General features: G+C 37.0%; 2 protein-coding genes across 5 annotated transcripts; one reads left to right on the plus strand and one right to left on the minus strand.

Moving 5' to 3' along the window:
- Positions 1 to 3,121: 3,121 nt before the first annotated feature.
- Positions 3,122 to 22,865, plus strand: LOC112697243 (uncharacterized). Of its 3 annotated transcripts, none has more exons than XM_025750338.3 (19): positions 3,122 to 3,338; positions 3,772 to 4,209; positions 5,130 to 5,378; positions 5,945 to 6,135; positions 6,234 to 6,405; positions 6,897 to 7,034; positions 7,130 to 7,319; positions 7,828 to 7,973; positions 8,709 to 8,885; positions 9,253 to 9,363; positions 9,802 to 9,921; positions 11,107 to 11,263; positions 13,697 to 13,860; positions 14,014 to 14,100; positions 14,349 to 14,677; positions 14,928 to 15,006; positions 15,288 to 15,427; positions 16,294 to 16,567; positions 22,191 to 22,865. In XM_025750338.3, the coding sequence occupies exons 2-19, from the start codon at positions 3,919 to 3,921 to the stop codon at positions 22,512 to 22,514; spliced, it is 3,339 nt and encodes a 1,112-aa protein (XP_025606123.1). In that variant the 5' UTR covers positions 3,122 to 3,338; positions 3,772 to 3,918; the 3' UTR covers positions 22,515 to 22,865. The 3 variants fall into 3 exon arrangements, with proteins under 3 accessions (XP_025606123.1, XP_072053589.1, XP_025606124.1); XM_072197488.1 differs by having other exon boundaries at positions 3,127 to 3,338; positions 3,772 to 4,214; XM_025750339.3 differs by having other exon boundaries at positions 3,324 to 3,643.
- A 402-nt stretch (positions 22,866 to 23,267) lies between these two features.
- On the minus strand, positions 23,268 to 25,155 carry LOC112697245 (uncharacterized). Of its 2 annotated transcripts, none has more exons than XM_025750344.3 (6): positions 24,720 to 25,155; positions 24,553 to 24,632; positions 24,340 to 24,464; positions 24,195 to 24,244; positions 23,989 to 24,063; positions 23,268 to 23,895 (listed from the first exon to the last, which is right to left on the minus strand). In XM_025750344.3, exons 1-6 carry the CDS (start codon positions 24,968 to 24,970, stop codon positions 23,427 to 23,429), a joined length of 1,050 nt encoding a protein of 349 aa, XP_025606129.1. In that variant the 5' UTR covers positions 24,971 to 25,155; the 3' UTR covers positions 23,268 to 23,426. The 2 variants fall into 2 exon arrangements, with proteins under 2 accessions (XP_025606129.1, XP_025606131.1); XM_025750346.3 differs by having other exon boundaries at positions 24,553 to 24,623; positions 24,720 to 25,095.
- Positions 25,156 to 26,320: the final 1,165 nt, after the last annotated feature.

Here is a 26,320-nt window from a genome sequence, read left to right on the forward strand (position 1 = left end):
TTAGATAGAAAACACATTATTAAGAGTAGGAGTAGTGTAGAGTAGTGTTCTTTCATTTCTCTCTTAGGGTTTATTTCGGATTTATTGTAGAATTTTATAGTTTCAATTTTGGTCTTGGATTTTGCTCATCTCATTGTAAGTACTCTTCAATCTCCTCTTTAATTAAGATACTCTTGCCACTTTGTCTTATAGTTCAAGTTATTTTGTTAATATGTGCAATTTTGATTTCTTGAATCTTTTGTTTATGAATTTGATATTTTATGATTCCTATATAATTGATTGAGTTTTTATTGTTGATATTGTGAATAGTTTGGTTATAGTTTTCATTATCTTTTGTAATTGATCATGTTTTGTTTTTATACTCACAAGGTGTTTGTGAAAATGCCAATTATGAATTTTGAGTAGATTTTCACACCTTGGTTTGGAAAATGAGTTCCTAGGATACTAGAGTCATAATGTCCGACATTTAGTGGTAATTCTTGGGTTGTTAGTTGATTCTTGTTTCCATTGACGCTAGCTTTTTACTAATTAATTAGTAAGTTAGCTAGGACTTATGGATTAAGGTCAATTATGCTTGCTTGACTTACTCTTCAATGTTAGGGGTTGACAAAACGAGATTAACTCATCATAATTGCCATAGTTGTGGTTATGATAATGATAGGATTCCTCAATTCTCATTCCCAAGTCAAGGCTCTTTTACACATTTATCACATTTTCACTAAGTTTTGATCTTGTTTCCTTTTTAATTGCATTAATTTCTTTTTTGATCATTTCTTAGTTCTTTTAATTTTTCGTTCCTTGATTGAAGAAACCCCTTTCTTCACAACAAAAAAGTGGCACCTCAATTGCATAGTTCGAGGGAAGACGACCCGAGATTTTAAACTCCCGGTTATTTTACGTTAATTGTGACATCTTTTAAATTAAACTTTGATATTTGGGATTTAATTGCCGATTTGGACTATGCTATCAACGAAGTAACTCTTATTTAGAGAAATTCTAAATCGGTACAAATCTCACTCGTCAAGCGACGGTGATCCAAAGAGACGCCCAGGGCAAAAAAAGAGGAGGAGAAGAGAGGTAAAGGAAAGTGGAAAGACACATTTTTTTTTGTGTAAAACTAGTTTTTGAAATTTTAAAATCAATTTTTTTAAAGTTGACTATTTTGTTAAAAAGATATTTACTCTCATTTGATTTCTTATTGTACATGGTTGTTTCTTTCGCATTAGTTTGAGAGATTCATTTTGAGTGTGAGATTGTTTGTTGGGGTCGTTGTCGTTAGAGTCACTTTCTACTCTAATATTATCACCATCATCAATATAAACGACAATCTCCTTCCCCTCAAGTATTTTTGGTGATAACACTCCATGTTCAAAATAAACATCAATTACACTATTATTTTTTTAAGCCATAAAGTACATCTTTCGCAAACTCATTATCAGAATTTAGAGCTCTTAAGTCATTGTTTAAACTCCTCCTAATAACATGCCACAAACATTCTTCTATTTTGTCATACCCCAATTTTTTATAGTAATTTCTAACTCAAAATATATCCAATGTATTTTTATTAAGGTCACCCATACAAGTCTTTTTATCAGGTGAATAAACAATTATCCCTTTCTTATCTTTTTGAAATTTTCTTCTATGATAAAACATAATGTCTAACAACACATTCATCTACATGTTTGAAAAATTCATTTCGATAAGCAGATTAAATACACACATTAATTATATTGACATAATTCACCAATATCATTCATAAATAACACAAAATATTTTTATAAATCAGTGTGCCTACCCAAATTCCTAATAAAAGGACTTTCATTGTTCCACAATTGAAACATAGCACAAAAAAATATCCTTAAACACAGCCGCACAACCCTAAACATAAAACCCTAATAGAGAATCCACTTCGAAAAAAAGTTAAATAACAAAATACAAAACAACCAACGATAATCAACAACATCAAAGTATGGCATAAAATTTGAAAAAAAAATTCTCTGCACTAATTTTTGTGACAAAACAAAAAATTGAAAAGACAAAAGAACTCTTTGCACAACTAGGTATAGTCAGTAGTGTTTCAATAATTTTCAAGAACCCTAACACAACTTGCAATTAGTAATCTTTCTCATCCATGGAACAGAGATTTTTTAACTTTGTAATCTTTGTGGTGATGTTGAAGATGAAGAGTGAAAAAAAAAGTAATATTTTATTTTTCTTCAGCTATAAACGACGTCGTTTCAAGATATATTTAGCGTCAAATAATTTATGTTTTTGTATTTCAGCTGGCAAAATATAGTTACATTACTCATGAAATCACTATTCTGGTGACAAAAAATAATAAAAGAACTAACGTAGTGTAGTTTTTTAAATTTAGAAGATTAATTTATAGTAATTAAAATCTTGATGACTACATCAGTATAATGCGTCAATTTTAGGGATTAAAATGAAACTTAATTCGACTAGTTTAATTGGAGTTGATTACTAAAAGAATTTAATTAGTATGATTATTATTTTTTAATCATTAAATTATTTAATTACGTGAATAAATTTAAGGGAAGAGTTTTATCAAACAATTAATCATGGTTGCGAAATCAGTAAAAACAATTAATTTTCGTATTCACTATTTAAAAGATATTTAAACGATGTATCAATTTAATTTAAAAATATGTTAAATTTTTTAAATTATCAATATATTAGAACAATAATATTAAAGAAATAAAAAAACAGTTAAATTTTTTTATTAATATTCATTAACTATCACAATAATTAATGAATACTAAATAAAATAAGTTATACCTATTTTTAATTAATTTTTTTTATTACCAACTCTGTTATTGTTATTTGGTATTCTCCAATTTATTATCATTTACCATCATTTGTTTTGTTTTTATGCTGTAATGGCCCAAACAGTGGGAATGTGGGATACACGGACGCCACCATCAGCCGTTACCGCAAGATGTGAATACATGGATCCGGTGCATTTAATAAGCCCGTTGTCTATAATTTACTTAATTAGTGTAAAGTGTTTACCCAATAATGATTATTCCAATAGCTTGAACTACCCGACGGAACCGTTAACTTCCCTTTCATTACTCTTATTACGCACCAGGAGTCCATGACCATGCTGTTTATTATTAAAGTAGCAATCTAACTATTTTCTATTTTTCTTCACCTCTTCCCCCATTGCCACTCTCTTCGCTCAACCAGGCGACACCTTAAAAATAAGCCTTAAAAGCACAAAAAAAAAAGAAAAAGAAAAGAAAGAAAAACCCTGAGCATATATATAAAAGAGTTATAATTTCAATTACACCTTCTCTTCGTTTAACTTCACCCATTCGGTAATGCTTTCTCTCTTTCTTTCTTTTCCTCTCTTCAGCTTTCCCTCCATCTGTTTATCTTCCTTCAGATCTATACAGCCACTTTGAACTTTTCTCTGCCTTTTCCTTGCTTCGAATTGTTTCTTTACTTTTTTTCTTTGAGTTCTGTGTGGAATCGTAGATTTTTCTTTCTGTAGATTTTCCTTTTTCATTTTACTAAGTGAACTTGATCTGGTAAGTAATGAATGAATGACTAGAAAGAAAAGCGACTGAATCTGTTTCGTTTTGGATCTTAAGCTGAAACTAGTGATAAGGCTCGCGATCTGGTATAAACGGTTGAGCTTTCTATTTTTAGCTCGTGTTTATTATGCTTGCTAATTTATTTAGTTTACGTTTGTTTCTTCTTTTATTTTTAATTTTAACTTGAATATACTCCCTTGTTTTTTTCCTTCAGCGAGGCTCTTGCTTTTTTAAGACTAAAAGGAGTGAACGGTTATGCTTCTTTTTGGAGCTTGCAATTTGCGGAGTTGAACAAAAGAGGGAACAAAACACTGCTCAACAGCTAGTTAGGATTTTGCGGCCAGTGATCTTTTGTGGTGCAATGCGGGGTATTGGAAGCAAGATTAAGATTGGAATTTTGATTACTTTGTTTTTAGGGGTTTCTCTCGGGGTTTTGTATTCATTGCTGAATCCCGTTTCAAATGGATGTGTTATGACTTACATGTATCCTACGTACATTCCTATTACCTCGTCTGAAAGTGGTTCGCCGGTGAAGTATGCATTGTACCTGTATCATGAGGGGTGGAAGAAGATTGATTATAAGGATCATCTCAAAAAGCTTAGTGGTGTGCCAGTGCTTTTTATCCCGGGCAATGGTGGTAGCTACAAACAGGCAAGGTCCTCTTTCCTTCGTGTTACGAGTCTATTTGTAACTTGGTGTTTGGCTTCTCTGGTTGTTAATTAATACTTCATCTGTTTCATTTTGAACACTATTTTGTTTTTTTGTTTTTTCCATGTTTGGCATTTTCACATATCATGGAGTATTTATGGCTAACTTTCCAATTTTACCATTCACATTATAGCTAAACTGCAGTGAGAGAAAATGGAACAGGGAAGGTGATTCCTGGTCCAGCTAATTTTACATGTCGTTTAAGATATTGCACTGCTTGGTATTCATGATAATGAGTAATAAATAACAACAACAAAGCCTTATCCCACTAGGTGGGGTTAGCTAATTCATGATCATGAGTAATAAATGTGGAAAACTGGGAATGCATTTTTGGTAAGTTTGTTCCACTTTAAAGACCAAAGGTTTTGTGCTTAGAAATTTGGTTTAGTTGTTAAAAGTTAATTGGAGAGCACTTGTTAGATATTATGATGACAAGTTGAAAAGAACATGTCTAGCTAGTTATTTCCAATGCCTGAGGTGTACTTACTTGGTTCAAACTCCCGAAGGTCTTTTAATTGAACTTAGGTTTACTTACTTGGCTTTCAATTCTTTCTTAGAGGGTTTTGTATCTATTATCTGATAAAGAGCTTCTATGGGGAGAAAAGAAAGGGGGGGGGGGGGGGGAATGTGCCTTCATTTTGTTTAGCAAAAATTGAACAGCCAAAATAGAAGGGGGTTTTATAAAAAATAAGTCTGAAAATGGAGAAATTAGCTATTGCCAATGCAGTGTATTAGCCTAACTTTACTTATGGTTTCCGATTCAACTGTTTCTGAATTGATTATTATTATTATTTCTAGCGTCTTTGCTGCTCAGAGTTTTGTCTTTCCATTAATATATTTCTCTGCTTTTGTCCACATAACAGGTCCGGTCTGTGGCTGCAGAATCTGATAGGGCATATCAGAGTGGTCCCCTGGAGCGTACATTTTACCAAGAAGCTTCTCTAAGCCCCAAAGAAGGAGGTTCAGACAAAAATATATCTGGTTTTCGGTTACCCAGCCAGTATACTAGCAGGCTAGACTGGTTTTCTGTTGATCTTGAAGGAGAACATTCTGCAATGGATGGTGCGATTCTTGAAGAGCACACTGAATATGTTGTGTATGCTATTCACAAGGTATTATCTCCGCAAGACGCAAATCATTATAGGATAACTATTATGAGGTTGCATTTTTGTAATGTTGAGATTGTGTTGACTGTTGAATTAACCTTGTTTTATTATTTTGTACTTAGCCTATCCATGTCATGATAAGCAATCTCCATGAACAAAAAAAAGTGTTTCTTTTTATTTATTTCCCAAAAATCCTAGTCGTTAGGTGATTTTTAGTATGGTTTTAGTCTCAGGTATGCTCTAGTAGACAAAACTTTTCATTATCGTTCCTGTATGGAAATGTAAGTAAGCCTTATTTACTTATTCTACTTTTACTCCATCTTGGAGAAAGAGTTTTACACTATCCTTCCGGAAGAAATAAATTGCCCATGCTTTGTTGACGCCTTGAACATCATGCTTCTCTGGTGTCATGGAGTTCAGCTTTGAAGTTAGGCATAATTTGCTTAACTATATACCCTTGTTTCTTTCCCCTGATTCTGTACCTAGCTGGCTATCTGGCTTTACTTTATTTAGGCTGTAAAAATTTTAAAATGTTTCTCTGTTCAATTATTATAATTTGGCCTTCTTTGTAGATTTTAGATCAGTATAAAGTGTCTTATGATGCTCGAATAAGAGAAGGTACTCCAGTTTCTGGGAGTTTGCCAAATAGTGTGATATTAGTTGGTCATTCTATGGGTGGTGTTGTTGCTAGAGCTGCTGTTATCCACCCTCGCCTTAGGAAATCAGCAGTTGAAACTGTTCTTACAATGGCATCCCCTCATAAGTAGGTTCCTTTCTCCCTTCCCTTCCTATATGGTTTTGGCTGATTGTTTTGTTTGTATCCCCTGCTTAAATGTTTGACGGCTAATGTATTCTATTCAGATCACCACCTGTGCCATTGCAGCCTTCCTTGGGTCATTATTTTGCACGTGTAAATTCTGAATGGAGAGAGGGATATAAAGTTCAGAGGACTAACACTGGGCGTTATGTCTCTGGTCCTGCACTCTCTCATGTCGTTGTTGTATCTATTTCTGGTGCATATAATGATTACCAGGTATTGTTATTGTTTTTTAATCTTCCCTTGTATACATTATATTTATCACCAATGGGATTTAAGAGAAGGGATGCCTTAATTATCTGCATGTTGCGCAATTCTTTTTTTCTTTTTCCGTACAGTTCTTAAATGTTGGCAGTTGACTTGATTGTGCATAGATAGTCCCTTTTTGGCCGGCCTTTTATGTTTTCTGAGTTAATGCAATACTATTACTAAAATGTCCATCTTTTTTAATTTCTAGAATAAAGTTTGTTAACTTTTCATTGAAGTATATGCATGATATGTTTTCTACCATGGGTTAGGTGTTTTTGTATTTTTTTTTTTGGCAGCATCATGCAATATAACTTCTAGTTGAAACTGATATTTATTATACAGCAAATGTATTTCCTTTTTTTTATTGCCTCCATAATCATATTTCAACAATTTCAATGTTTATATAATTGCAAAATATCAACATTAGCATAGTGGCCTTATTTCTTTCTTTGTTTTAGGTACGGTCACAATTAGCATTGCTTGATAATATTGTACCCCCAACACATGGCTTCATGATCAGTAGTACTGCCATGAAAAATGTGTGGTTGTCCATGGAACATCAGGCTATTTTATGGTGTAATCAAATGGTTGTCCAAGTGAGTAATCCTCCCCCCGCCCCCCAACTCCGGCCATGTTTAGAACGCAATCAATCTCCTTTTCTGTGGTTCTCATCATTTACATTCATATCCAGGTCTCACACACACTTCTTAGTCTGATAGACTCGAGAACAGGCCAACCTTTTCCTGATACTCAAAAGAGGCTAGCAGTGTTTGCAAGAATGCTGCGTAGTGGAATATCAGATAATTTCAATAGGATGATGCAGTTGCCCTCTTCTAAACAGTCAATGCATGTTCCTGGCCAGAACACACAAGATGCTACTGGTATTATATGCTGAATTTCTAATTTTATTAATTTATTATCACATAAACTTTCTTATTTTTAATATTTTTTGGATTCTTTTATGTTACTTATAGAATGTGTTACAGACAAGGTTTCTATAATCTCATAATGATTTTGGTACAATTATATGCATATATGGCTGGCTACTTCAAAGCATGCATAGAGTTAAACTTATACTATATCCATTAGTATTAGGTGGTGAAGATAGTATTACATGATTTCCTGCCCTTTATTCTATTCAAATCAGCTTGGTTTGTATTGTTATTATTCTTATGAATGTTTACCATTCTGGTTTTCTCATAATTATTTAAGGACATTGTGAATAAACATTTTGGAACATTGAATTGGATATCAAATCCATTGCACTGGCTGGTTTTCTATGTAAGGTTTCTCTGAATTTCTTCATGTCAAATTTTGACATGCTAGTTTGTCTTATACACACCTACACATTCTGTGTAAAGATTTATATTTAAATTATATATCATGCAGGATCTCTAGTACATAGATCGGTTTCGTGCCCTGCCAATATTCATTGGAACGAAGAGGGCCTTGATAGAGACCTATACATTCAGACAAATGTTGTAACTGTATTAGCAATGGATGGTCGAAGACGGTGGTTGGACATACAAAAATTGGTATTTGCATTGTATTTCTAGTTTTGTTTAATACAATTGCTAGAATCTCAACAATAGACATAAAAAGAGAAGGTACAACTAAGGATTTCTAGATAACAGAAATGTAAGATACGGGGTAACATGAGAAACTCAACAATGCAGGCAGTCTCTCTGCATATTAGATGTTGTTGCAATTCCATTGAAGCTTTGTATTCATCTCATAATAACAACAAATACAGGAAGAAGGAGACACATTTAAAGATCCAAGATTTTCACTGCAACCAAATGGACTGAGGACTGTATAAGTTTAACCCTTGCCCCATCCTTGCCACCTTTAAAAATCATTATAAATCTCCGGGTGTTTTTCTTAGGTTACCATATTATGTAGGAATATGTAAGGACACTTAAAATTATTAAGATTTCCTTCATATCCTTTTTCTTCTCCATTATATATTTTGCTTTTTATTTTGTGTTTCTAAAAGTAAGTAATAATATATAATTGTTTCTGTAAGTTGCCTATGCTTACGGGAGATCTCAATATATAATCAAATGACATTTGATAAGCCACTCAACTTCCTGATCAATTAATATTATTTTCAATTAGTTGTTAATTTGTGTATAAATTCTGTGCTATCATTTCTTAATAATTTCCCTCGCTCCTGTAATAAGTACTCATGGTTCTAACAGTTTGCTTTACAATTACATTCATACTTATTTCATGGCGCACTAGCTCAACCATTAAATCTGGATGTGTAGGGGTCAAATGGAAAAAGCCATTTTGTGTTTGTGACCAATCTTGAACCGTGTTCTGGAATTAGAATTCATTTGTGGCCAGAAAAGGGAAAATCTTCCCCAGATTTGCCTCTCAATGATAGGGTGGTTGAAGTAACATCAATGATGATGCGTATTCCTTCAGGTCCAGCACCACGACAGGTATATTTGCCTAGTCTGAATGATTTCTTCCCTCTTGTTTGATATATCTACTTATCTAATCTAGTGTATATAATGTGAATTAGGAAAGGTTTGGTGCACAATTTTTTTCCTGAAATGTCTTTCATCATATGTATCCCAAAATGAAAACATTTTGCTATTTCTAAGACTTGAACCCAAGACTTCTAAATTAGACTGTAAAGTTCTTCAGTCTTGACTAATTTCACATTTGTTATTATTATTAAATAAAAGAATGAACTAATAGGCACTTCACTAGTGTTTATAAATGACCTTAAAAATATGAGAGTCTGAAGTAAAAAGTTAATAAATTTGATATGGTAATAATTTTGAATATGTGATACTTTTACAGCTTGAGCCTGGCAGTCAGACCGAGCAAGCCCCTCCATCTGCTGTGTTTTGGTTGGGACCAGAAGACATGCGTGATTTCAAATTTCTTACCATCTCAGTTGCACCTCGTCCGGTACATTTTCAATTTGTGGATGAAGTGATTTTAAAGATTAATAAACGCATATGCATATGTGAGGTTTACTGAATTTTGTTATTTTATTATATTTATTTTTAAATTAATTTCTACCCAAGGCCATTTTGGTCTATCTTGAAGAGATTTTTTTTTCTGGTTTGTTTTCAAACTTTATTGAGGAAGCCCATATTCATTTGAGGGATTTGATTACCTTACATGCAAAAGAAGAAAGATGCTTATTGTTTGGATAGATAGAGCACCTTCATCATTCAATGCCACTTATCCTTTTCAGCACAATTTCGTGAGCTATTTAATATATTCCCGATTCTAGACAATCAAATGATTGAATCATCATATATTTCCTGTGGAAGCTTTAGTACAGTTGAAAACTTTTTAATTTTTATTTTGCACGTATGTATAGTAAAATTCAGTGCTCAGTCTGTTTCAGGAAGGCCACCACCGGCAGTATCCATGGCAGTTGGGCAGTTCTTTAACCCAGACGAAGGGAAGAAAGATTTATCTGCATGGTTTATGCTTCAGTCTATCTATTCTCAAAAGGTTGTTATTTTCAAGGGCAGTTGTTTTTATGTTGTGTTTTTGGTTTTTATACCCCCTACTACCTCCTCCTATGCAGAAGTGTAAGGTTTGATCCAAATATGAATTTGGTAGGATATAGATCCTAAATTCGTAGGCCATTACCTGTTTGCTCACAAGAATTAGTGCACAAGTATAATAATGGGTACTTTACCAAGACTAGACAAATATTTTGCTTTTTGGATCATTAAGCCACTGCATTATTCATTTAACTTAAAATAAAGAGATAAACCTTTTGTTACTATGGTTATTGTTATTGTTATTGGTATTGTTGTTAGGCTAAAATGCTGTTTTTTTAACATGCACATAGAATGTAGATTTAGCAAGAGATATATTAATTCTAGTTTTTAAGTGAAAACTAGAGATTTTACCAAAACGCATGAAGTTTTAGTATCTTGGATCCATCCTACAAAAATAATAAGAAAACAAAGGGAGATATGAATGATTAGTGTTTTTTAAAATCACAGAATTCAATCAAGGTGGGTAAAATGGAGGAGGGATATGGATGATGTTGGTGAAAATGCCACATACGTTTAAGGAAGGGTTGAACATATGATCCATGCCGTATGAGAATTCATTGTTTCACTGTTGTGTTCATTGTTCAAGATGATGGAAATAGAGGGGTGGATGCGGATTCAAGTAGGGCTGATGAAATAGAGGAGTTGCTTTAGGTGTTATTTGTATTAAAAAAGTGTAACTTCAACTTAGGGAAAATGTTTACCACACAACTACGTCACATGGGGTGTTAATGTCGTTATATGGGACATGCTGTTTACTGGTAAAAAGCCAACAAGAGAATATGTTCGCTGTTTTAGTAAATTGTTGTATGAATTGATTCACTAGTCAATATAAGAATAGGTCAGTAGGAACGATTGCAATATGAAAGAAAGTATGGTAGAACCTATTGTGGAAAAATTTGGTAGAATATTCCCTTAGGAGTTTTGAGTGGCCATAGGAAGACCTGCAGAAGCTTGGGTAGATTGGAGAGAGAAGAAGTTTGACTATGGCGGGAGACCAACAATAATCACAGATGAAGTCACCAACACAATGTTGTTTTTTTATGCATATATTGGATCCTATCTAGTGGGTAAAAGTCTTGTTTGTTGTTGTGTATGTTCAAAAGTTAAAAATAGTCAATATGTATTGCAGGAACTGTTATTGGAGGAAGCACATCCTTTGGCTGTCAAATTATCATTTGCTGTCAGCTTGGGTCTTCTTCCTGTTACTTTGTCTATGAAAGCTGTCAGTTGTGGAATTAAAAATACTGGACTTCCAGAGGAGGAAGCTGGAGACCCTGAAAGCACTAGTAAGTATTCTCATTCACTATGGGCTTTGCATCTGTTTGGGGTGTCACTTCATAGAGGTTTTCTTTTTGTGTGCTTATAGAAGTTATGTGTTATTATTGTATGAACTATAGATAATACTATCTCCCCTGATGTGTGTTATTTGCGGGGCAAATTCAGAGTCAAACCCACATCTGTTTTTGCAGTGCCAAATATCTGTTTCCTTATGGGGCGTCTAACATGCTTTGTAAAACACCTAGCATCTAGTTGGTCTAAAGGTCATGATCATGTTGTCAGACCCACATCTGTTTTCTTACTTGTACTTACATCATGTCAGCTTTGGGCATCTAACATGCTCTGAATCTGTTTCTGCATTGCCCAATAGCTGTTTTCTTAAATACAAGCATATTGGTTCCATTATGAAGATTCTTAATTTGAACGTGATATGGTTGGGGGATCCATTTTATATTTTTTTGGGGGTTTTATGAAGGGTTCTCGTGCAGAATATAAGTTTGGTAAGAGACAAACAAATACGAAGAAGGGGAAAATGGGGAAGATACCCTACCATAAGTCACATGACAAAGGATATTGGTTCCATTATGAAGATTCTTATTTGGAATTTGATATGTGGGGGATCCACAAAAGCGGGGGAAAGGAAAGGAAATCTACTTGAAGGCTTTCCTTGAGATGGTTTTGCTTCATGTAACCAAATGGGAATCTCTTGAAGATTTGGATTTAAGAGAAATAATGTATTTCTTCCCTTTGTTGAAGCTTTAGGAGGTATGGTTTTGATTCAGGGTACTACAGTTGCAAAACAGTGGATGCTTGAAGTGGCTCTCTTTCTGGGTTCTATTACAGTTTTTTGGGAAAAGGGAATCGGAAGTACACTTCTGTTTATGGTTCAAATAAAATGAATATTGCTCTTTAGTTTAGGAGGAGTTGTATTTGCGGTTTCTATGGTCCCTCTTGGTCTTTGGCGGGAGAATTTATAACAATGAGATTCCTGGACAATGCAAGGTTGTGTTGCTTTCGTTCAGAATTTTGGGTTAAAAAGAACTCCTTCTAATGCTAAATTTAGTTGGTCTGTCAATAGGGATCATGCAATGTTTTCCACGTCCTTTTAATCAATGCTTGAGAGAATGTTTTCCTTGATTTGGCCCAAGAAATTTTTTTTGGCCAGTTCTTTGCAACTTCCCTGCTATTTTGAATGTGCAAGATAAAACTGGGTCCACCTCCGTGCAACTTTTGGTTTTGTTTCTTGGGGTTGTAACCCTTTTTTGTTTCAATTTGAATAATGGGAATGTAATACCCATGTGAGTTTTAAAGCTTGGCTTTAGTCATTGCAACAGCTATTGTTGGCATCTTGTTTGCCACATGGCTAAGAGTGATGAATATTAGGTTGTGCTTCAACCCCCATTGTGAATGACTATATATCTTCCTTGGTATGATTTTAAGGGTTAGTATTTAGAGTTAATGTTTTAGGTAACTTTATGATATGATTCATGAGCTTGATCCCTTGCAGTTTCTACAATTATGTATATCTCCCTTGTTTTTGTAGATAGGAATCATGGTGCCCTTGCTCCATTCGTTTGCCATTTTCTTAGAACTTAAAATTTTATTAAAAAGCTTGGTCAGCCTTTTCTTCCTAAACTGTATATTGTCCGAAACCGTTGCTCTACTATTCTTCGTCTATTTTAGGGCCTCAAAAACTTCAGACTCTCGAATTCTTCGATAATAATTAAAGTTTTGGTTCTCCTTCCTCATTTTAGCCGATCCTAACACGAAAGAGTATCATGGCCCTTGTTGAATGATTTATGATATAGTTCTTCCATCTTTCCATATTGCTCTCTTCTACAACCAAAATCTCACCTCCTTGTTTTTAATGCGCTTAATGTGGTCCATTGCCTCTTTTCCCTTCTTTGCACCCAAAGATTGATAGACCCATATAAGCTCTAGTTCTTGCTTCGCTTTCCATCACTTTTTTCTCCATCTTAGCCATTATATACTTTTCCCGATTTTCCACATTTTTGCACAGACGGCTCTTTAAAACATTCGCTTTTTATCTTCACCTTCACTTGCACACTTGTGTCCTACCACCGCGATATTTTATCTTGATCTCAATAAATATAAACAATGTGCTAGAAAACTTAAAAAAAAAAAGATAACAATGCTTCCAATTTTCTATAGATCCTCCTGATAAACTGTGTCTCAAGACGTACATTCAAGCATTGCTTCTGAATATAGCAAGGTCCTGTTACTGATTCTTGTTCTGCTAACTTGAACTTGGCTTTTCATTTCTGCTGATAGTTTCATGCGTTTATGGATGTTTCATTATTTGTTAGTTACTTTGATAAAAATATATAAATAAATGTTTGCATGTTTATTTTATTTATTTATTTTTTTGTGTGATGTTATTATTTCCTGTCAGCTGAGGTAATTATAGTCTAATGTTTCAGATCTCTGTAAATTGCGCTGCTTCCCACCTGTTGCACTTGCTTGGGATGATACAGCTGGTCTTAGCATATATCCAAACTTGAATACGAAGACAATTTTTGTGGATTCCACACCTGCTCTTTGGAGTTCAACTCAGCATTCAGAGAAAACTGTAGTTCTTCTATTGGTATAAATCATGAAATACCTGAATGAAACTATTTTTTGCCTTTAATTCATGAACAAAAAGAAAGCAGAGTTATTTGTCATGTATCACAGATTTGTGAACTGTTGATGTTTTCTCAGGTTTCGGAAGTTAATGTTTAATTTCATTATTCTTTAGGTTGACCCACATTGTTCTTATAAAAGTAGCATTTCAATATCCGTTAGTGCCGCTGCGAGTAGGCTTCTGCTGCAGTATTGTCCAAAGGTAGTAAATTTCTCGTGCCTAATTTTTATGATTACTTATAATCTGCATTATATTTATTAATTCTTACATCAATATCTGGATAACTTTCTATACATGCTTATATTTCCATTGCCAATCTTTAGGTGCTTGTATTGACTTCATGCATATGGGGCTGACCTGATATTTGCTTGCTTCATTCTTTCTCCCCTCCCCTCTTATATATTTGTTGCTAGCATATTTTGTTCATTGGGATTTTTATTTTCATGCAGATAGTTGGTTTCTCTATTGCTGTTATTTTCTTTGCTCTAATGCGGCAAGCATGTTTATGGGATGCTGGTCTACGGATACCAACAATGTTAACAGCTCTGCAATCCAATTTAACACTTTTATCACATTTGTTTCCCCTAGCCATTCTACCCATTTTCTTATCCTTTTTCCTTTCCGTGCTGCTGTCTCGGCCATTTCCCCCATTTGCTAGCTTCATTGGCATCTCCCTGATTTGTTATATCTTCGCAAATGGGTTTGTAGCAATTCTGGCTTTGATATCTCACTTGGTATTCTTTGTGGCTGCTGTGACACACATCTTCATCAAGACAAGGTTAGTAGACTAATTGTTTCTTCCCTTTGTTATACTACAGATATAAGTCTTGCAATATTAATTGGATAGACTTTATCTTAATGTCAAGCTGAGTTGCTGAATCATGTTTGTAATGAATATATAGATTTGTTCCCTTTTTTCTCTCTCTCTAGCAATAGTGTCTTAAAAGTTCACTTTTCAATCATAAGAACTCCTAATAATGCTTCTGTAACTATTTAAATGATAAATGATATGTATAACTATTTTTCAGGTGGCAAATGTGGGAACAAAATGGTTTTATTTTTCTTCGTTGGTTTGTCAATCTGTCATCTAGTTTCTTTTCTCTAAAGGTAAAGTATGACCTCATGTGCATGTGACTTATATCTCATACATGTCAGTTGGGTTTCTTATCAGCATTTTGTTGGACAGGTTTATTTATATAAAAATTATAAGGTGGTGGTGTGTTTAACTTTTTGGGGAAAAGGATAAGTAGAATGGGAAGTGGTGGAGGGTAGTAGAAACATGGTTCTTATCAGTAGTTTTCACTCCCTTACTGCATCATACTGTTATATTTTCATTCAGTTCGATATCAACAATTGACCATACAGTGTTTCTAACATATATTACACAGGGGGTCAGAGTTTTGAGAGCAAATCCAGTACTTGTAACGGTGCTTGCTGCAATGATCTTTGCATGCTTGGTTCATCCAGCATTTGGTCTACTAATCCTTCTGTGCTCTCATTTTTTCTTCTGCCACAACGCGCTATGCAGGTATATACATTGAACTGCATTTCTTTGTTGTGGCTACTGGTAAATTACTTTTGATCATTTCAGAGTTGCCATAAACTGTAAAATAAACATCAATTTCATCGTCAACATTACTTGACCATTTAACCACTTCTGCCATGCCCAATAATATTTAATGTGGAGTTTGAAGGACCGAATGAGGGCTGCTCAAGTAATTTTATAGGTTATCTATGTCATACCTCTGGTCTATTATAAGTTATAAGGGGAATTAAATAACAAGAACAATATATATGGTAATATTATTGTATGATGGAGGGTGATATTTCCTGGATGCAATATTAGGGAAATCAAAATTGTTTGCCTCAAAAAAAATGATTCCCAGGCAGGTGAAGAAATTGAGATTTATTCAGTTTTAGTTAATTGGAAAATTAGATTTGTGAGCTTGAATGTTTTGGGAAGAAGTGAAATAATGAGGAATTTTGAATGGTAGTTATTGTATTTTTGAAGTATCCTTGGATGGCTTACACCACCATTTCATGTATTTGGTTAGAGCGTAATGCACACATTTTTTCATTGACAAACTTTTGGAGAAACAAGCTTTATGGGTTATAACTTGACTTTTGGCATACATATGGTGTAAAGCTCATGATCTTTTACTGAGGACATGCACTCCCAAACATTTTGAGAGATTGGAAAGCTATGCTTTATAGATAGCTGTTTTTGTTTTTCTGTATTGTTTTCATACTACTATTGGAGGGATTCTTATCCTGTATTTTGTACCCTCCTCTCTTCATAATGCACTGTTCTTTTGTCAATAATCTGGATGGCTTCATTTATTTTGTTGTATTTGTCAGATATTGTGACCCTCAAAATTTCTTACATATGTGCAGCTTCCTCATGGCTTCTTGCCGTAACCATGAACAAAACAATGGAACTTTAGATTCTTTGTCTCAAGTCCACAATGGGTCTGAACGGCCGAGGTTCAAATTCGATGGTAGTTTTGATCGGACATTCCCTTCAGAAAATGACTCTTCCAATAGTCCGGATTCATCAAAAAGTTTTAGTGACACCCAGTTAGATGCATTCCACCATCGCCATGGGTTGTTGTTGTTGCATTTTGTTGCAACGATGATGTTTGCCCCCTCCATGGTAGCTTGGTTCCAGGTATTGATATAAATAAACTTTTTTCTGATGAACAACTAGATTAAAAGTAGCATTCTTTTGCACTTTAATTTGGAAAACATACCACTTGTTTATTTTTCATAGCCAAATTTAGTAATTAACAACTATTTAAAATTTTGAGAGTTATGTATTAGGTGATAAGAAAAGGCTAAATTAAAAGAGGAGCCAGCTTACAAATGTTACTCCCAAAAGTTTTAATCCAGGTTATTACCCAACTTAAAGGGAAACAAGGGTTTAAAGGTAGTATAACCTTGAGAAAGAAGTTTTTAGAGGCAGAGTGATTAGCTTGGATAGAAGTATTAGACTCCCATCTATTTACTTGCTCCATTCTTGTCCATGAACATACACATGCAGCCAAAACGAATTTAATAAAGTATTAAAGTTTTCTAGTAAATCCTTTGAATTAAAAGCTTTTACTAGGTAGATCAAGTGCAAAAAAGTTGGTATAATTTGAATAATGCATTTCTGTCCTTTGTTTTGTCAAATAATATATTCTAAAAATATATGTATGTTAAAGAAGTCAAAGCAATGTGATAGAACCAGCACTAGCAGAACGGGTAAGCTTTATTGCTGCATAGGAATTGCCAATTAGCACTCCCTAGAAGATTCTACACAGTTGGAACTACCAACTCGGAGAGGGATTCTCTCCAGTTTCTAACAGAATCCGTAACAGAAAATGCACATAAAACTAAATTAACTATAACCTAACTATTTATAGGTAGTGAGTAATAGAGTCTAACAACCTAGCCAGCTGGACCATGCTAACAACTCCTAAAACTGCCACTTAACTACTACTTACCTCTCCTTTTGTAACACATCCCAAACCTGTTAGTAGTAGGCGTCTCTCTTATCAATACGCCCCCCTTGGACAACCACCTTGTTCTCAAGGTGGAACTCCGGAAAGGTAGCCCGCAATGTTGCCGCTCGCTCCTAGCTGTCCGCACAATGAGAGAGGCCCACCTAACGCACCAAATTCTCCAAATCCCCGTCCTCTGTGGTACGTGACGCCACGATCTGAGAAGGACTCATCACCAGCTCACCATCCTCAGCCAGCCCTGGTGGAAGCCTCTGCACCTGCTGCTGCGGTGGGACGGCCTTTTTCAACTTGCTAATGTGGAAGACCAGGTGAAGTCTGCACCCTGGAGGCATGGCTAACCTGTATGCCACCTCCCCTATCTTCTCAATCACTTCAAACGGCCCATAGTAACGAGGGCTCAGCTTTTCATTGACCCTCCGTGCTAGTGTCTGCATCCAATAAGGTTGCACTTTCAAATAAACCCACTCGCCCAAGCTTGAACTCCACATTCCTTCGATGCACTGCAAATAAGTCTCCAAACAGCGATTCACCACTTTGGTTTGGCCATCGGTTTGAGGATGAAATGGCATGCTGTACTTCAATTTTGTCCATGTGGCTTGGAATAGTTCGGACCAAAACTTACTCATGAACACCCTATCCCTATCCGATATGATCGACTTGGGAAACCCGTGTAGTTTAACCACCTCCTTAATAAAGGCTAGTGCCACCTCCTTGGCTGAAAATGGATGAGCTAGGCGGATGAAGTGAGCGTATTTAGTTAACTGATTGACCACTAACAGGATAGTGTCCATGCCTTTGGATTTTGGCAATCCCACCACAAATCCATTGTAACATCTCCCAAACTCTCTCCGGAACTGGGAGTGGCTGCAACAGCCCCGCCGGTTTCACAGCGGCATACTTATTTTGCTGGCAAGTGTGGCAACCAGCAACACAATCCCTGATCCTTTGCCTCATGCTGCGCCAATGAACAGCTGCTGCCAGCCGCCAGGTCCGAAAGAAGCCTGAATGTCCTCCTACCCCACTATAATGGGACTCAGCCAGCAAAAGTGGGATCTGAGAAGAATCTGCAGTCCAAACTTCCCTCCCTTACCCTTATGTAGGGAATACCCCGGATAGTCATCCAAACCCTGCTGCAAGGCGACCCCAATCTTTTGCAGCTCTTGGATGTGAGCCACCTCCTCCTCCACCGTTTCCCAGTTCATATGCACTACCGAGATTGCCCTTGACATCATTTGTCGTGACAATGCATCTGCCGCCTTTTATTCTCAAGGCTTGGCCAGTACCAGATCTCAGAATCCAAGCCTAATAATTTAGTAGTCCATTTCAAATAAGCTGGGTCCATGAGTTGCTGGTTTGTGAGGAATTTCAGACTTTGCTGATCTGTGAGAACAATAAAATGGCGACCCAACAAGTAATGCCGCCACTTTTGGACAGCAAAGACAATGGCCATCAACTCCCTTTCATATGCAGATTTTTGCCGGGCCCTTGGAGATAGTGCTTGGCTGAATGCTATTGGTCTGCCCTGCTGGGACAGCACTGCACCCAACCTCTCACTCAATGCATTTGTTTCCAACACAAACACAGTCTTGATTGAAATCTGGAACTGCTAGAGTCGGTAGGTCTGCCATCAGCTTCTTCAATCTCTCAAAAGCTTCTTGGGCCTTGTCATTCCATTCAAATGCATTTCTCTTTGTCAACTCCGTCAACGACCCTATATCCTTGCACAAAATGCCTATAATATCTGGTAAGACCCAGGAATCCCCATAAAGCCCGCTGGTCTGTAGGCACCGGCCACTCGAGCATTGCGGTGGTTTTGTTAGGATCAGCCGAGACCCCTTGCACCGAGACAATGTGACCCAAGTATTCCACTAAGCTCACCGCGAATGTGCATTTCTTCTCATTCAACACCAGCTGGTTCTCCAATAAGATCTGGAAAACTTGTTGGAGGTGAAGGGCATGGCTCGCTATATCATGACTATAGATGAGGATGTCATCGAAAAAGACCAAGACGAATTTCCGTAATAGAGACTTAAGAAAGTCATTCATCAAGGCTTGGAAGGAGCTAGGGGCGTTGATCAAGCCGAAGGGCATGACTAGAAACTCATAATGGCCCTCATGAGTGCAGAAGGCGGTCTTGTGGATGTCTTGATCCCTCATCCGAATTTGGTGGTACGTGGATTTTAAATCCAACTTAGAGAAAACTGCAGCTCCTGCCAATTCATTGAGTAGCTCGTCAATGACGGGGATAGGAAATTTATGCGGCACCGTAATACCATTTAACGCCCTATAATCGACACAAACTCCAGCTGTTGTCCTTTTTCTTCACCAACAATATCGGGCTAGCATAAGGGCTGGAGCTTGGCCGAATTATCCCTGAGGCCAGCATTTCTCTCACCATTTGTTCAATCACCGATTTCTGATGGTGCGGGTAATGATAAGGTCTTATATTCAGGGCCGAAGCTCCTTCCTTCAGTGGAATCACATGATCATGGCGACGGTGCGGTGGCAACCCTGGTAAGGTCTGAAACACCTTAGCATTAGAAGCTAACACCGATTGTATCACCTCCAGCACCTGCGATATAGTGGCAGCCTGCAAAGTCATGGGCCACAGCTGGACCATAAATCTTTCTCCCCTTTCTTGAATGGACAAAACTGCAGATTGAAGGTGCATGCCTCCATAGCAAAGCTCCGGGTCCCCCTAAAAAGTAACCATGTTCTCCCCCATTCTGAAATCGAAGGCGTGACTTTTTGAAGTTTGTGATGAAATCTCCCAAGTTATCTAGCCACGCCAGCCCCGAGACAAACTCCGCATCGTCAGTTGGGAAAATGAAGAAGTCTTCCTTGATTGCCAATTCCTTGAATTGGAGAGTTACACCCAAATGCCTTCCTTGTCCCCCTTTACTGCTGCTGTCTGCTACCTTGACCTGGAACTTAGGGGTGTTGTCAATCCTTAAGCCCAACTCGGTGATGATCTCCGGTGTCGTGAAGTTGTCTGAAGCTCCACAATCTATGAGAACGTGCACATGGCGGCCATTTATCTCTGCCCAGGCTTTGATTGACTTGTGATGTCCATTCAAGCTCATGAATTTGAGTTCCAATTGCCCCTGCTCCCCTGTTTCTGGATCTGCCTCAAGCTGTAACCAATCAGCTTCAAAGTCTGGCTCCATGATCAAAAGCTTGAACTCCCTATTCTTGCAAACGTGATCTGCAGTGTACTGTTCATCACAGAGGAAGCATTCCCCCTGGCGTGCTTTGCCCTATACTCCTTGTTGCTGAGATGTCTCAATCCGCGCTGTGGTAAGGGATCCGTCGTCGACTCTGCACCCTTGCTTGCTGCAGAATTGGACACTGTAGCAGGGTGCACAGCTTTGGTGGCGGTTGAATTGGCAACGACGAAGTTGGAAGCCAGTGGTTTACTGCGTCTCAATACTCCTCGCAAGGCAGCCGTTGCGGTTTTCTACCTTCTGTGCCAGCTCCATCAACGCATCCACTGACTGATATGGAAATAGTTTACATTCTTCACCCGCTTCCAGTTTCAGCCAGTTCAAGAAGAGGTCTATTAGCAATTCCATCATGGTTCCACGGAAAGGCTGCGCGTGAAGCACCAACTGATTGACGTAGTCCCGGACCGAGTTTGTCTGTTTCAGCTTCAGCAGCATTTGATAGACTCTGCAGCCGTTCTGGTTGAAAATGCCGTAGCAGCGCTGCACTGAGGAACCGCCACTGAAGCATCGGCGCCGTCGCCTCCCGACACCTGAACCACGTGAACGCCCTTCCTTCCATCGCAAAGGTGGCTATCGTGAGCCATTCCTCCTCTGGCACTGCATGCAGCAAGAAAAATGGCTCTATGCGTTCAATCTGAACCACCGTGGAAGATCGGAAGTTCCAGCTTCCGCCAATGCTCCGGTCCGTTGCGGTTTCCCGGGAACGAGCCTGCAGCCAGGTGTGGTCCCAGTGAACCGCTCTTGTTCCGATTAGGTGCGCGATTTTCAAATGAATCCATTCTGGAATCAAAACGCTGCAGCGTCTCCTGCATTGATCGGAACATCTCCTCCATGCGCGACTTGATAGTGTCAAATCATGTCTCCATTTTCCTCGATCTCAATTGCACCATTCAGCAACAGGATCCTCAAGCTCAAATACCAGTTGATAGAGCTAGCACTAGCAGAACGGGTAAGCTTTATTGCTGCACAGGGATTGCCAATTAGCACTCCCTAGAAGATTCTACACAGTTGGGACTACCAACTCAGGGAGAGAGATTCTCTCAGTTTCTAACAGAATTTATAACAGAAAATGCACATAAAACTAAACTAACTATAACCTAACTATTTATAGGCAGTGAGTAATAGAATCTAACAACCTAGCAGCCAGCTGGACCATGCTAACAACTCCTAAAACTGCCACTTAACTACTACTTACCTCTCCTTTTGTACCAATAAAAATTGCCAATTACTATATCTCTGACCATCTTAAAACAAATATATGTTGTGTCTGCGTTATCATCATTATCAGTATGACGATTATTTAGTACATTGGTGGCAATACTGTTTAAACTTTGGACCTTATGTACATTATCTAAATCAATAAACACTAGATTACTCCTAATGTGTCGGCTAATTTATAAATCATGTGGGGTAAAAGAGATAGAATGTAACACCTAATTCCACCAATAAGATTGTGCCAACTTATGGACATGAAGCAATTTTATTTAATTTGTTCTATTTGGCAGTCTTCACCCTTCATGCTTTTTACATTCTATTCATTCCTTCATTTTTTGTTTTATTGCAGAGGCTAGCTATGGGCAAGTCTCTCCCAAGGCTTCTGGATTCAACACTTTGTATCTGCGTTATACTTCACGGCATCTGCAACACAAAGCCAGAGTTCAATTCTTTCTTTTTGCCCATCAGGGGGGTCCCCATCCTCAAAGTTCGTCTATACTTCCTATATCTGATAGCTGGATACTGTTCCTATTTTGCTGGTCTGGCCATGGCTCCGTACATAGCCTTTTATGCTATGGCTGCTATAGGTGCCATTTCCTTTACTTTAAGGATGTTGCAAAGAAGGAATAGGGATACAAAACAGGTTACTTATGGCAGCAGAAAGCGGCACTAAACAAGCTTCAACAACTTCGTAGAACTAGATAATAGGATGTCAGGAGTTCTCACTGTTATGAATTTACGATTGTTTTGATGATGTATACCTCGGTCATTGCTGTTTGATGCTTCATGTCGAGACGAAATTTCACTGGTGAAATGAAACTGAGAGTGTGTAATCCGAGTATTCCACGTAGAACTGTTGCAACATTTTAGAAGCTTTGGGCTTAGCATTTCTTTTGTTCATATTTTTTTCTTTTATTCTTTTATACATATGTGCCAAGGTCCTTTTTTGCTAGCGGATCTTTGTATAAGGATATACATTGTAGAATTTTGCTGGAACACAATTAAAATCTTCTTGATGGTTTGAGATGATGCCCATTTATATGCTTTTTGTCTTTATATGTATAAGGATATTCCATTACATTGTAGAATTTTGCTGGAACACAATTAAAATCTTCTTGATGGTTTGAGATGATGCCCATTTATATGCTTTTTGTCTTTAGGATGATCCTCTTAACTCTCATTTTCATTGCTGCAACTCTCATTTATAAAGAAAGCATGTTATGTGATTGTTGGATGAGAATAAGAAAATTGATTATATTGACTTAATTTAGATAGAGAAGACTAAATAAGAATGTGTGTAGTACAACCGAATAAACTCACTATAAGATAGAATCACAGGTCCTTCAGTAAACAAATTTAATGTGATCACAAATTCTAAAGTTACTAAATAACAACCTCCAAGCCTAATCCCATGAAGTGGATCCACTTTACAGATAAAACAGCGGCAAAGTTCCTTGACATATATATTGTTGTCAACAACAAAAGTTCTCGAGAAAAAAATATATAAAAAGAAAATTTGCATAAAAAACAACAAACAATACAAATTAGGAGCAGCTGAAGCAGCTACTGGTCCCTATTTTATTTTTCAAAATCTTCGATCTCTAATGCGAAGACTCATGGCTCTAGATGCCATTGCCCTCAAATTTTCTCTAGCTAAATCCACAGATGAGGATCTGCTGGAATGGTGTTGTTCCTGTGTTCCCCTAAAGGCCTGCATAAACTCCTCTCTCTGCAGCCTCAGGGCAATTGCTGCATCCTCAGTTTGTGTAGCAGGAGTAATCCCTCTTCTTGATCTCACACCTTGGAGCCGCCTTGCTTCCTGATCAGTTATTGCGGCAGCCCTACCGCTGCTTCTCCTTGTACTGACACCACCTCTGGTTGTTGTGCTTTCACCATTCCTTAAATTGTTGTAAAATGCTGCTTCTGGGCTCAGGCACTTAGATTGTTGCCGGCTATTTATGGCGCCGGCCGCTTTCCTTGCCTCAACTTCTTGGGGAAACAGGAGCTGTATTGTATTCCAGAGAACAGTGTTCACAGTGCATGATCTTCCATTGCTGCAATTTAACAAAAAAATGATAAAACATTAATTAAGAATATGAGATTTTTGTGAAGTAAAAAAAGAAAGAAGGAAAAGAAATTATACATACCCTATTAATTGCCTGCATTTTGGGCATTTTTTGCCACATTTGTCTGCAGCAGATCGAAGGCACTTTTTACAAAAGCTGTAAATATTAAAGATTTTGAATTAGAAATCTAGGATATGATAATCAATTAATTAATAGAAATTTAAAAAAAAGGGCCAGGACAAATCATACTAAGTAAGAAATTCAGAAAATTTTTATTTGAAGTGTACCTGTGACCACAAGGGGTGGTACTTGGCTCAAAGCATATCTCCAAACAAATCTGCACAATGATAAATAAAAACAAACATGAAATGATTTTGAAACTAGGAATTTATGAACCTTGAAAACAATGATATCGACATCAAAACCACTCACGGCGCAAGAAAGCTCGTCTCTGAGCTTATCAATGCAGGGAAGTGCAGCAACACCGGATTCCTTCCCTCCTTCTTTACTCTCTTCGTTTACAGTGGCCTTCTTTTCTTTAGTCTTTTTCCCACTATCTGCACAGTAATGATAACATAAGAATCTAAGATCACAATGATTATGAAAGATCAAGAACCCTAAACCCCAAATTGGAAATAAAATAACCTTTTCTTGGAGTGTCTTCTTCGTCAAGATCAAGAACAGCCACTCGTATCGATTCTGGAGAACTCTGTGCTCTGCGTTTCCTAAACACAAAGTTCATTCCAATAATCACATAATTGCAATAACACAATTCAATCAAAAAAGCGTTGAAGAAAGCAGGATTAGAATACCTTCTTGAATTGGTGGGTGGAGTCTTGGAGTTCAAGACAGAGCGCTTCTTGTGTTTGAAATCTCTATCGGGTGTGTCTTCAACGACGAGGCTTGCGAGAAGCAGTGCCTCTTCGTCCCAGCCGGCCATAGCTGCCGCAGATTTGAATCGCGGACTGAAAACGGCATCGTTAAGGTTTTGGCTTTGGCCATTTCCCTCAGTTGCAGGGTACTTCTGGTTTCTGGGGCTTCGTTTTTGGTCTTCACTAACCATTTTTTGTTTCTTTTTGGTTTGAGAATGGTTCTGTCTGAATATGAAAACAGTACAAACTGGGAAGTGAAGGGTATAAGGTTTCACCAACGGTCGAATTGTATTTTATTTTATTTTAGTTTTGAATTCGCAACGGCTATAATTTGTGGTGGTAGCGTGGTACTATATACTGCGAAATGCGATAATACGCTCACAATCTTTGCTAGATTAGAAGAATTTTATATGGCATAAAATTGAGTGAAACTCTTGAAAATTAATTTTTTTTTGTGTTTTTTGAAAATATAGGTGCAAATTTAAAATAACAAAATGTCAAAGTGAATTGTAAATTTTTTTTATTTGAAAAGATAATTTGCTATATATGTTAGCTAGATTATTTCTTTATCAATAATAGGTTTACCATTGTAATTATTTTTTAGTGAGAGTACATAAAAAAAAAGTACATAGTATATAAGGTGTAATAACTCAACAAATATTTTTCAAAAGGGGGATTTTTCATTCTCTCCAATAATGAGAAGAACCTATCTCTCTCCCTCTCTTAATCCCTTCTAATTCATCAAACCATCAACATCACAGCTTGAACAGCTTAGGACATGAGATTTTCTTCATGGTGCGGTGAGCGTGGAGAGCAACCAAGCTGTGAATCAAAAAAAAAAGAAAAAGTTGTGAATTGAGATCAATCCAATTTTGCCATTCTCTTTCTATCCCTAATTTTTCTTTCGACATTTTCTTTCCCCCATTCTTACCTCTTCCTTCAAACTCATCCAATAGAGTTTGATGAGAGGCTATTTCGCAAGATTCTTTCTTGGTGAACATAGCTGTTCCGATCAACGAGTTGGAAGGAAGAAGATCTGAATCCCTATTACTCTGTGATTCATTGATTTCTCAAAATGGCAAACATGGCAAACAGATCCTCTCATTGCAGAGGTCGTGGAGCTACATTGGCTTGCTCTCATTGCAACAAGCAAGGCCACACAGAAGATGTATGCTATAAGAAGCATGGGTACTCCTCCCACTTCTACCAATGGCAACAACATAACACCACCATCAATCACGTGATCACTGAGGGGCATGATGATATACTCAGTGACAAACAATTCCAGCTCAATTGTCTCCAAGAGAACATTGGAATATCAAGATCTGGATTCACTCCAGAGCAAAGATTTGCCTTGTTAGAGTTGATCAAAGACAAAAGTGTGCAGCAACAACCTCATAATGCAAATCAAATTTTGACTAATTCCATTCACACTTCCACTCCAGGTAAAACCATTGCATTACATTTTAATGCGAGAATTATGAGCATTATCACTCCAAAATCTGCACTATGGATCATTGATTCCGGTGCAACAGATCATG

This window comes from Arachis hypogaea, chromosome 6, assembly GCF_003086295.3.
Source record: "Arachis hypogaea cultivar Tifrunner chromosome 6, arahy.Tifrunner.gnm2.J5K5, whole genome shotgun sequence".
Lineage (NCBI taxonomy): Eukaryota > Viridiplantae > Streptophyta > Magnoliopsida > Fabales > Fabaceae > Arachis > Arachis hypogaea.